General features: G+C 38.6%; 1 protein-coding gene across 2 annotated transcripts in view; it reads left to right on the top strand.

Moving 5' to 3' along the window:
* Positions 1–13,241, top strand: part of tgfbr3 (transforming growth factor, beta receptor III) — a 94,072-nt gene that overhangs the window by 61,758 nt on the left and 19,073 nt on the right. For both annotated transcript variants that reach the window (XM_027147419.2, XM_047813393.1), the window contains exons 6-12: positions 2,690–2,852; positions 3,738–3,885; positions 7,409–7,598; positions 8,359–8,627; positions 9,558–9,716; positions 10,856–10,960; positions 12,886–13,062. In XM_027147419.2, coding sequence (XP_027003220.1) covers positions 2,690–2,852; positions 3,738–3,885; positions 7,409–7,598; positions 8,359–8,627; positions 9,558–9,716; positions 10,856–10,960; positions 12,886–13,062 — 1,211 coding nt within the window. The remainder of the gene's footprint in view (positions 1–2,689; positions 2,853–3,737; positions 3,886–7,408; positions 7,599–8,358; positions 8,628–9,557; positions 9,717–10,855; positions 10,961–12,885; positions 13,063–13,241) is intronic.

Below are 13,241 nucleotides of genomic sequence, written 5' to 3'. Positions count from 1 at the left end.
GTGTGTAAATGTTTTTTTTGTGGCTGCCTGAAGAGATTAATATGTCTAGTCATAAAAGTGCAGATTTTCCCAACACACGACATGCCCCACTAAACCCCAATCAAAGCAACACGCTTGCTAATTTGTTTTCAATGGCAACCATTGACGGTGTGTGTAATAACCGGTCCCGAGAGTAATAAAGTAGCTACCCGTGAGCCGTAGGCAAGTCTCTCTGATCAACACTGGCAAACGTACAAGGTTGCTTGATTCTCTTTCATTTCTCTGTCTGTCTTGCATTTAGCTTTTTATTTTACTGCATTTAGATAGGGGAGCAATAAAAAGGTACTTAGTCATTAAAAGTACTTGAATGAATGTGCGAGTGAGTGTGCGAGTGAGTGTGGGAGCGAGTGTGCAAGCGAGTGTGCGAGCGAGTGTGCGAGCGAGTGAGTGAGCGAGTGTGCGAGCGAGTGAGTGAGCGAGTGAGTGAACGAGTGAGTGAGCGAGTGAGTGAGGTACTGAATACTCTTACACAGTTGGACTGTGTGTTCTGCAAATCTGCTCAAATTATGGAGAGGGAGAGAAGGAGGGAGAGAAGGAGAGAGAGGGAGAGAAAGAAAGGGAGAGTGATGGAGAGGGAGAAGGGGAGGGAGAGGGGGAGAGAGGGAGCCGGGAAGAGACACTTATTGGTGTAAGTAGTGGAAAATTTTTAACTAAATGTGTAAAAGACAAATAGAGGGGATCAGACAGAAGAAAAAGGAAACCACACTGTCCAAATTGTCTCACTACCAGGAAATTCTTCACTTCTCGTCTAATGAAGTAACACAAAATTAAGCTCCCAGTCTAAGTTTGCTGCTTGCCTGATGACAATAGCCACAGAAGGAAAATTGGCTGTATCTCAAATGAAACTGTTTAGATGAATTAAACTAAGCTGTCTGAAGGACATGTGGTGATGGAAAGAGAAAGAAAAAAACATGCGAGAGTGCACAACATCTGTATTTCTCACCTCCTCTCACTGATCTGATCAACAAAAGAATATCATTTGATGTATTTCTTTCTATTCAGGTGGTAGTTGCTGTGTTCACCTAAACAACCGGCCATACGCCTTTGAAATAACCTCCTGTAGGCCATGTTTTATGACAAAATGTCATCTGAATGCGAGATTAACTGAAGACACACATTTGTCTTTTAAGCAAGAAAGCCCATTTTCTTCTTATTTGGAAATTTCATTGAACAAAATAAAGTATACACTCTGAGCAGACATATGGTACTTTTTTTGACATAGTTAGTAATGTGTGCTTATAGTTAATTATTTTCATTTAGAGACTGACAGAATACAGGCTGATGATAGACTGAGGACATGCTCACTGACCACCACATCATCTATAAGCTTTCATGAGCTCTAAATACTCTGACGTATTGAATATTAAACCACAATAATCCACTTTTTCTACTTTTTGAAGTATTAGCTTCTAGCTTTTAGTTAAATTTACAGATCATATCCAACTTTCTTTCGGGTGTAGCTCAGGTAACTTGGGTGAGCAGAAGGATGCAGAATTTCTTTACTTACACCTCGTACAGAATGGTGCACTACGATTGCGAGTTTTTCAAGCCAGAAATGCAGTGTGCTTATGACTTCTGATGCATTTGAGTGGATTTATTTAGCCTCGTAAAACACTTGTGTCATATTATTAAAGGTTCTGGCTGTGATTACAGACACTATGTTTATCACTACAGGAGAGCTCTGTCTCGAAAGTCCTACTGATCCTTCTGTAGCTCAGCGTGAGAGCGGAACATATTTCCGATCTGTTTTTTTACAAAGTGCAGGCACCTCAAAGAGGCAGGAAGAGCCAGAAGAGGGAAAGAGGTGCCAACCTTTTAGTTAATATGTGCTATCTTTGTGCATTGACCAAAAGCTGGCTGTCCAAATAAGGATGGGATCTGTAAGAGTCTCTCATTGTCTCCCTAGTGTCTTTCACAGACCTTCTTCACCCACTTGACCAAGCTAGATGGTCTTGGTTAACTTGATTACCAATTTTTAGATTTTGGTAAAAAAAACATTTTTTTGTACCTATCATGACTAGAGGAAAATGTGCAGATAAGTCTGAGAAATAACCAGCAACCAGTTCCACATATGACAAAAGAAAGAGAGTGGATTAAATGAGCATGCAAGCCTAGCAAATAAAATTACGCAAGTTTCCATTTAGCCCAAATGCATCAAGTTGATCAGGCCAGACTTTACACATTAAACATTTCTGTAGTAATCGTCTATGTTTGGGTGGACTAGAGGAGGTACTGGAGTTAATTTTGTGTAAGCATTCATTTTAAATTAGCTTTAATAGCTTCAATATTCAACTCTAAATATTCAACCCACATGTCTGTCCTTTAAGTAGGTTGTGACAGAACAACTGGGTTTTTATTCAGTGTATGATATTTATGATATTTATTTTATATAAAAAGGTTTTAAATCAAATTTTGATTTCTTCTTCTTCTTCTTCTTCTTCTTCTTCTTCTTCTTCTTCTTCTTCTTCTTCTTCTTCTTCTTCTTCTTCTTATTATTATTATTATTATTATTATTATTATTATTATTATCCTAAATAAATCAGTTTATTTCTTATGTATAAATTAAGAGTTTGACACTTTTATATTTATTTGCTACTTTTGTGGAGTATTGACATGCTTTTATTTGAAACATCTGTGTCAAAACTTTCAGATCCAGTATTTTCTGACACTTGCAAAATCGACAACAAATTCCTGTCTCTAAACTACCTGGGGAGTTATTTCCAGCCTCAGGCATCCAGAGGCTGTGTCCTCTCTGGTCCAGACGTCCCTCAAGAGGTCCACATCATCGAGCTGCAGGCCCCAAGCTCCAGCAGGTGAGGGTGTGAGAGATACTTGTGCACACTATAGAAAGTGGCTTTTTAGCAAGTGAAAATATCTTGAAAATAGTCAGATTTATCTAGTATTTTCTATTTAAAGAATCACAATTAGCAGAATATGAGATTATTAAACCTGTTTGTGAGTGGTGTTGGACTACTGATCGGAAGGATGTGAGTTCAAATCTCAGGACCACCAAGTCCCTGAACAAGGCCCCTAACTCTCAGTCGCTCAGATGTATGAGATAAGTGTAAGTTGCTCTGAACCTTTGAAACTGTTTGATAGTTTTGCTTCTTCTTTTAAGTAAACACTTAATAAGAACAATATTATTCAAGGTTGGAATTAGTATAGAAATGAACAGAAATAGGTTTTAATAATCTCGGTTTGTTTTGTTGTAACCTAGATTCATTTGAGTAGATACTGTACGTTATCTAGTACCTAGTATACAAAGTACTAGATACATTTGATTAAGTTTTGAGATATTTTTAATTGCAAAAGATGCATTTTCATCACTGTAAGCTTGTAATCCTGTGTCAGGGGGCTAGTAACTGGAAGTAACTGGAAGATTATGACAAATTCTTTTCTTGGGCAAGACCCTTAATCTACAGTAGTTCAGGTCTATGGATTGGTGCTGTGTACGTAAATGTCTAAACTACTGGATGATTCTGTGCTCTGATTACACGTCAATGACTCAGGAAACAGTGGGGGATGTTGCCAAGATTGACTAATAGTATTGCGTCAAGTGGTGTGTTGCGCATATGTCCTGCTTTTTTCTGGGAAAATGGCCATACTTTTAATCAGTTGGCCAGACGCAGATTCTGAAGACATTTTTCTGTTGCGATTTCTCAATCTCTTGTTCTCTCTGGCTCTGTCTCTCTGAGAAGTGCGCTGCAGGTGGACGTGACTGTGGATTTGAAGCCAGTGGAGCCAGAAATCCCTCTGCATCGTGACATTGTGTTGCTCCTCAGATGTGAGAAGTCTGTGAACTGGGTGATCAAGGCCCACAGTATCATCGGCAAACTGCACATAGTGGTATGTAGGCATGTTTATACACAATCAAATCCAAAATCCTTTCCCCAGATGTATTTTACCGGCCAAAATATATTTGGTGCCTGAGATTGACTTCTTTAGGTTTATGTCTGAGCAAAGACTGTGAGGGATTATTGTTGTGTATGTGTGTTTGTGTGTGTATATATATATATATCATATAGATAGACTTATAATAGATCATTTTTTTAATTATAATTACAATCACAGTCTTCAAAAGAATGCGTCATACCCAGTGTTGTAATGTAACGAAGTAAAAATACTTTATCGTACTTAAGTAGAAATTTCACGTATCTGTACTTTACTTCGCTATTTAAATTTATGTCAACTTTCACTTTTTATCCACTACATTTCCTAGATAAAATGTATACTTTTACTCCGTTATATTTCTAATAAGCATCTTCGTTACTCGTTACTACAAAATAAAAGCATAAGAAATGTGCGTGACTGCAATAAGGGAGGTTTGGGGAATCACTGCTGCTAGACTGCATTACGCTCCGCACGCTCAACGGAGAAGCACAGGTATGCGCAGCGTGCACGCGCAGTCAGAGCTGGAGGCGTTTATCTGTAACAGCAGCAACCAAAAGCAAACAAAAGCAGTGAAATGTCACTATTCTTATTACCCGAGTTGATGGCACAAAAAAATATAAATGCAACATCAATACTAAGTAAAAATAACATTTATTTGGGCTTGTCTTGTGAATATTAGTTTATTAATGACTGCATTCATTGGACACACTGTTTGTAGAGAATGCACACATACATGAACTGATTTGATTCAAGACTGGCATCATTACATCATGCATAAAATTTTGGTGTCTACTTTTGCCATTTAATAATACCATAACTTTTGGCTTACTATGTAGTCATATAATATATAATATAAAACTCTTCTTGTTTTAAATTCTCACTGAGGGCTAAAACCCCTAAAGGTGAAACCCTAGAACCGCCCCTGCTCTTATGCCTACCGAAAATCACTGAAATTTTACTTTTTACTTTTACTTCAAATACTTAAGTACATTAAATATCAGAAAATTACTTTTGATACTTAAGTACAGTAAATATCAGATACTTTAAGACTTTTACTTGAGTAATATTCTAAAAGGTGACTTTCACTTCTACCAAAGTCTTTTTCTAGTACGATACTTGTACTTTTACTCAAGTATTGCTTTCTAGTACTTTATACAACACTGATCATACCCAGCAACATGGTCATGTGAACCACCAAAATGTGCTTTTGGTTTTCCTCATATGTTGCATTCACAAAATATATTTACTATTAGCATTATTATCCACTTTTCATCAGCTCTAATGGTAATCTGATGTGTAAGAGCTTCAGCTCTCCATCTGACTAGCAGACATCCTGACTACATATCCTCGTTTCCTTCTGACTACTTGAGGGTGTTTCTTGAAATTTTTGGACCAAGACAGCACTGACAGGCATCAAATCTGTAAACCTGTCCTGACGTCTGACAGCACTTCCTCTCATCTTTGTGGAGGACGCAGACAGACTGTGGACAGACTGATAGAAAGACAGATTGTGACAGGCCCAGGGGCATGTGCTGTGAAATTGTTTGCTGATTTTTCTTGAAATCTCTTTCTGGCTGAGTTAAGCCTGCACTGTAGTTTTATTGTGCTGGCCAGGCTTTATTTGCAGTTCCTAAGAATTATGAGAACTTTCTTTGAAGCTGTCTAAGAGATAAATGCACACAGGAACATTGTGAACATGACTGCTTTGTGTGTGGAGTTACTGTAATGGATCAGAATAGACATACACAGATGTTTGGATTGAGGAAAAATATATGATTTTTAAGACCATCCATGCATCCTTCTGTCCATTTTCTGTACTGCTAATCCTACACAGGGTTGTACGGGACCTGGAGTCTATCCTAGTGGGACTCAGGCCTCAAGGTAGGGGACACCCTGGAAAGGGTGCAAGGTCTTTACAGGGGACAATCACACACTCACACAACCATTCACACACTATGGACTATTAAATTAGCCTAGGGATGACGCCTGAGAATAGTTTGGAAATGCGGTAGAAAATGAATGAATGGATGAATGAATGGATGAATGAATGGATGAATGAATGGATGAATGAATGAATGAATGAATGAATGAATGAATGAATGAATGAATGAATGAATGAATTAGCTTGGGGAGGGAACACCCAAAGCACAGGGAGAGTATGCAAACTCTGCACACTGGGTCCACAGCGGTACAGGGCAAACATGCTAACCACTAAACCACTCTGTCTCGCTTGAGTAACTGTCATAAATATATTAATAAATGGGCATTTAGTTGTGTGTGAAAGTTTGTGTCTCTCGTGGTTGTGGGTAAATCAGAAAAAAACGTGTTATAGTTTAGAAACAAAAGAAGGAATTTCTGAGAAGTAGTTAATATGAAATTATATCTTACAAAATAACAATAATCTAGTTTATATCTTATTTTTTTTAAACAACAAAAATATTTTTAAAAAGAAATGAAGTCAAGAAGGCAAAGTTTTGTGATGACATTCTCCAGATGTGATTTAGGGAACGGGCAATGTTTGGCCACCCAGCTTAGATTTCAGCGTACTTTTGTAACAAATGAGTCAGTGAAAACAACTGAATCCACTTGAAACCCATTCTCTTTACAATGCAGTATAAGGCTTTCTTTGTAGTTCTGATTCTGATCATCAACAAACTAAAGTGCCTTCTAGCACACACACTCCCAATCATGTATGATGGCAGACCCCCAGTACAACATCCTCTGCCTAACGTTTGCATGTCTTCCGGTATTGAAAAATGTGTGCTGTCCTGCTAGCAGCTTGAATGTATATCCTGCTCTATAGTGTAGAGAGAGTATATCCAGCACCATCATGAACCTAGTGTCTGTATCAGTTCAACACAACACTAGGAGATGTCAGCACGGATCTGTACAGTAGCAGGCTTAGCCATTCCAACCTTGTGTGAACTGGCCACTGTGTTCCTGGACATGAGCAGAATGCCAACTATGCATGCGATATGATATCCTCATAAACTCCAAGCTCTACTACTGTGGGGAAGCTGCTGCCGGGTGTGAGAAAATGAGCGTGGGAAATGGGGTTTACACCCGACCGTTTTTTATTAAATTTCCAACAAATTTGACAAACAGGAACAAATGTGGGCTGCATCTCTAATCAAACAGGTGGCTAATTAAAGAGATTTAAAAACACTAGCTTAAAAAGTAAATAGATATAAATCAGTTTGGAAGTTTAAGCTTTGAGTCTTCTCCAAGGTGTAATCCCTGGTTTGAGTCTCTACTGTGACCCTGATCAATAAAGCTCTAAATAAAAGTAAATTATTATCTGTTGCTTCAAGATATAAAACCTTGAGCTATGGAATGTACATTGTTCTTTCGATCTAGCATTAGAATGTCAGTAAGTCCGTTTATAGCCTTTGAGACTCTTGTGTAGTAAGCCTGGGGATACATTGGACACCATATTGAAGTTTAGCCTTGGGTCATAGCCTTTTTTTCTCCACCACAGACATCAGACAGCGTTAGCTTGAATGCTAGCACTGAGAGACTGATGCAGGTCTCGAAGGCGGTGAAGCAGAAGCTGCCTGCTGGAGCTCAGGCTTTGATCCAGTGGGCCGAGGAGAACAACTACAGCCCAGTCACTTCCTACACCAGCACTGCAGTGGCCAATATCTTCTACCTGCGTGTTAAAGAAGCAGGTACATATATTGATTATATGGATATTTTGAGAGTTCACTATATGTACCGTGAGGTTAAGAAATCTGAAACCACATTGAAAATCTGGGATTTTAAAAATAAATAAATAAATTGGATGAAAACAGAAAGGGTTTGAATTGTCTCAAATCTTTTGATTTAAAATGACTAGATTGGAGATTTCTTTTCCCTCTATGCTAGTAACTTGTCTATGAGTGAGGGAATGAGTTAGGGAGTGAAGGAGTCAGTCAGTGAGGGAATAAGTGAGGGATTGAGTGAAGGAGTGAAGGAGTCAGTCAGTGAGGGAGGGAGGGAGTGTGATTGTGGTGGAGGGAGTGAGTGAGGGAGTGAAGAAGTCAGTCATTGAGGGACGGAGGGAGGGAGTCAGTCATTGAGGGAATGAGGGAGGGAGGGAGTGTGATTGTCGGGGAGGAAAGGAGTGAGTGAGAGAGTCTGTCAGTGAATGACTAAATGTAAGAGTGAGTGAGGGAGTGAGTGTAGTTGTGAGGAATGGAGTTTGGGAGGGAGGAAGGGAGGGAGGAAGGGAGGGAATGAGCAGTGGGAGTAAGGGGGTTTGGTGTAGGAATGAGTGCTGGAGTGAGTGAATAAGTGAGGGAGGGAGGGAATGAAGGAGTGAATCAGTGAGTGAGTCTAAGTGGGAGTGAATCAGTGAATGATAAGACATTAATTTATGAGTCATGAAAAACCACTTTACCTTTTAGTTAAAGCTTCTCTGACCTAATAAAGCTACCCTGTCCTTTGCAGGAATGGTGAATCCATTTGAGAGCATGCTTCCCCCTGAGCTCTCTATCCTGCGAAACACTGATCCTCGTGATCACACTCGTCCTGACCTGCCCTTCCTTTTCCCCTCGGTGATGGACCAGGATCCATCTTTCCCTTTCCCACCTACTCTGCATGATCCAACATGGTCACAGCGTGGTCCTGAGGAGTACCGTGGAGCTCTGAGTGGGATTCTCAGTGTGCAGTGTGAGGAAAACAGAATGGTGGTCAGCATAGACAAGGAGAGCCTGCAGGTAAGCACATGAATTAAAACACAATCATAATTACATATACACAAATGAAGATCCATGTGAGTCTACAGCCATCATTAAAACCTAATCCAAACAGCAGTGGGATGAGAACACAATATCTGTTTAAAATCACTACTACGGTTTCCCAGGAGCTATACTGCAAATGTTACAGCACTGATTAAAGATCCTTAAATCTTAAGATTCAGTCGAATCTTCGAGAGAGAGTTCAGTCTAGGTTGAAACTAGATCAGAGCTGACATTCTTGCTCAACATATACGGCAGGCTTCACCTTACTTAATAAGAAAGTGTATATATATATTAAATGTGATATTGTTCACAAGAGGCAGTGGCAGCACAAGTCTTTAAGATGTTGGGCTGATGCTTGGAATGTTGTGAGTTCAAATCCCAGCATATCTAACCATGAACCATTAACTGCTGTTATGTACTGTAATTGAGATAAATGCCTTTAAAATGTATTATGCAACAAAAACTTGTCTGTTTTTGTTCTCCTTGAAAAAGAGACACTATACTTTAATATACTGTATGGCAGTATAGCATAATGTTAATTTTATAATTAGTTTAAATTGATGTCAGTTCTTGGAAAAACAGGAAGGTTGTGGTACACCACACATCCCCTGCTTTGCAACCAATCTAAAATCATCGCTCACACTTAAAAAAAAATTGTGCCAAAGAAGCAAAGTACCTATTATTTATAAAGGGTTTTACACGTTAGACCACTGGATTGAACCTTAAGCCCTTGTCTGTGTTGAAATGAAAGCCCTTCTTATCTTTTCTACATGTGAGCGATGTGAGGAATGTAGAAAGATGTTTGACATTTTGGCTCAGAAGCTAAACATATGTAAGTAGGACGATGCTGCACGTATCTGTTTTTATTTAGTTCTAAATCTTACCTTTGTTGATATTTCCTTGCAGGCAACAGGTATAAGTAAAGCCAACATAACCCTGCAGGACCCACAATGCAAAGCAACATCCAACTCCACTCATTACATCCTGGAGACTCCACTGACTGGCTGTCAAACCACTAAATACCCCATGCACCACCCAAGCCCAGTGGTCCTCTACATCAATTCAGTAAGTACAATAATAATAATAATAATAATAATAATAATAATAATAATAATAATAATAATAATAATAATAATAATAATATGATGGTACAATCACAAGACAGACAGAAAATGCATGTGTACATGAGTAAAGGGTTTAGAATATGGTTATAGATTTCTTGAAGTTCATAACATATATTATTTGGGTTTATTTCTCTAATTTTTTGTTTATTTTATTTATATCTTAAGACTCTTGAGACAGAAAGCAAAGAAGAGTAATGAATGAATATAAATTTGGCACTGAAGATGATAATTACATGATTCTTCCAACAGTATATTTATGTATGTATGTAAAATAATAATTAAAAAAGCAAATAAAACTATGAAAAACAGCTTAAGAGCATTAATAATCCAGTTGAGGAAAATGTGTCTATATAATATAATAATATTTTTACTTGGCTAAAATAATTTCCTGCAAAAAATAAAATTTGGAATACTATGTTTAATGGAGTGCAGGCCATTTAAAAATAAAGACATGTGTAGCAAAGTTCAGTCTAATTTTTAGTATAGATGAAAGATGATCAGGGTCAGCTGAGGCTGCATGACTGCTCTGAATCTCTCCATCTGAGTTCTGATTCGATGCGCTTGTTTTCACTCAGCTTAAATGAGTCACTTCCTCACTGATGTCCTGTGATAATTCATGGAGGAAATTTGATACATGTTTTATCCCTGCTCCATTAGATCTGGGCAAATTCCCAAATGTTCCAGCTTTGGTGTGAATGCTGGGCCTAGAGGGTGATTAGTAATTGTGTCCTATGTGGTTCAGGGCAGACACGTGTCCTAATCTAAGCTGAGAACCATCACTCAGGATTTCATCTTGTTTAGGCAACATTCTCAAATATTCATCATTGCTGTACTAGTAAAGGTCAAGCTGATTCCCTTTATTATGAGTTAAGATGTGAGAAGTATGCTTAGGATATATCTATCCTGGGACCTGCAATGTTGAAACTCTTGAGCATTCCCATGTCTTAATTCCAGCACATATGTTTTTTGAGCTGTTAGGTCATACACACACTTCACTGTGTAAAGGAAACAATATTATTCAGATGGCATTTAGGGTAATCGATTGTGTCAAGGTGACTTACAGGTCTTTGTGATCAACAGATCATGATCAGACAGTCAGAGAGCAGGGATGGCAGCGGCTGGCCGACGGATGATGAAGATCTGGATTCAGAGAGACCATCATCGGGACACCACTCTAGCATCTTGGTATGATGATTTAACATGGGAATCAGTGCTTAAATTTTTAGCATATGTATTCATAAGTTTTGTATTTATGAGCAGTTGATAACACAATCCAGTCACAACCCAGGTACATATTTTCCAACAAAACAGGCTTGTGTTGGTTCTGGTTCAGAGAGAGAGCCAGTTTAATGTAGAAATTTTACATTTCCACTGGATTTAGAGCAGAGACTTGTGTGACGTTTCTACAGACATGATTGTGTAGTTGCTTGAAGGACGTTTTCTTCCAAGCACTGAACATGACTCGGTTCATTGATTTGCCAGTAAAATGTCTTTTTCTTCTTTAAACCACAAAGTCACAGACGTCATGTTTTTGTTCCTGTAGTTTTAATAGCGATCATGCAAACAAGTTCAGTTGTTGTGTTTCATCTGGTTCAGCCAGTTAATCACTTCCATCTTCTGGTTCCTCAGCTTCCTTTACAATTATAGCATTTGGCAGACAGCCTTATCCAGAACGACTTACATTTATCTTATTTATACAACTGAGCAGTTGATGGTTAAGAGCCTTGCTCAAGGTTCCAGCAGTGGGAGCTTGACAGTTCTGGGATTTGAATTCACAACCTTCTGATCAGGATTCCAACATTTTTCAACTTGAACTTTAACAAGACACCAGAAGATGACTAGCTGGAATCGATCCGATGACACAGCTATCCAAGTCTGCATAACTGCATCTCACAAACAGACAGTTGTTACACTTTGACTAAACAAAATATAGCATTTGTTTGGTTGCTTGGTTTCTTTTTTTTAATGGGGATTTAAGGTTAAAATTAATATCGGTATAATTTCAACTGATGCTGATACGTCAGTGAACTCTAATAGCAAGTAAGGTTAGGTTTGTCATGTAATATGTCTTTGGAACTAGAACACGTCAACAATGTGGAGTGCCAAAGGTGCCATTTCCCAAAAACTGAAAACCTCTAGTCCAGAGCGTTATGCATCATAACATAGACTATGAATATATTTAACTAGGACCCACAAAACCTGTCTATTGTTATTGTTGTACAGTAAGCTGTATGACACCACATTAACCATAAAATGTTCAATAGACACACGTCTAACATTACGGCTTCATTCCAGTATTACGGATTATGTTTCAGAGCAGTATTCTGTCTGGTCTCTTTTGCATATAACTGTCACTCTTGTACACTTGCTTTAGCCATAAAAAGGCATGATCCATGCACTCTAACTATTCTTTCATTGTCATGCATAGCAAATGATATATAAACGTCTGAGGATGGCCTGCAGAGCTTCAATCTTGAGACTGCATTTCCCAGACTCCCCTAGTGCTAGTAAAAACAGTTCAAGGGCTCAGAAGAACATTCATGTCTTCTCACAGTCTCTGGGTCTGAACTCCTCCTGACCTGCTGTATTGGACTTCAGCCACACTTCTCTTAAACTTCTCTCTCTCTCTCTATCGCTCTTTCTCCTCCCTATCTCTTACACATGCACCTTGTTGCAGTTACTTTATTCCTCCATCAGATTCCTCCATCAGATGTTATTGTTATCACCTGCGGCTTGGTTCATGCCAGACCTTTTGCTTTTTGTCTCACAATTCAGTTCAATGCAGTTTGATTCAGTGTAATTGAATTCAGATCAGTTGAGTTCATAGCGATTACACAAGTTTCTGTATTGCCAAAGAATTAAGATGACCAAGATATATCTTATGGATCAATTTCAAATGCATATTTCTGTAAAACCAATTTTGTGATGAAGTCCATTATTAAAATCTCTGTATAAATAATATTGGATTGAATTATTAATTTCTCCTGTGACCACCTGTCTGTATGTCTGTCTGTCTGTCTGACCGCACTCTCTCTCAACATATTGCAGCCCATTTTGTAGCTAACTGATGAAGATGTTTTTATAGTATCTCTCTTTGTCTCTGTCTCCAGTTTAACTGCTCCTACCGTAAAGCTGAAGATGCTCCTACACACTTTCGACTAGACTTTCAGCATGAGCCTGTGGAAAATGTGACATTCAGCATGGAGCTGTACAACACCAGCCTATTCCGCCACCCACAACCTTCTTCCTTCTTCCAGGTCATGGAGAACAAGCCCATTTTTGTGGAGGTAAAATACAAAGTAACAACACACCTTATGAATACTAAATAAATACAGTCTAAAGATACTATTAACTTCTGCGTGTATTTGTGTGTGTGTGTGTGTGTGTGTGTGTGTGTGTGTGTGTGTGTGTGTGTGTGTGTGTGTGTGTGTGTGTGTGTGTGTGTGTGTGTTATGGTTTAATTAGA

Source organism: Tachysurus fulvidraco, chromosome 5 (genome assembly GCF_022655615.1).
Source record: "Tachysurus fulvidraco isolate hzauxx_2018 chromosome 5, HZAU_PFXX_2.0, whole genome shotgun sequence".
Taxonomy (NCBI): domain Eukaryota; kingdom Metazoa; phylum Chordata; class Actinopteri; order Siluriformes; family Bagridae; genus Tachysurus; species Tachysurus fulvidraco.
The sequence above is the reverse complement of the archived record's forward strand: the minus strand, read 5'-3'. Positions and strand labels throughout refer to the sequence as shown.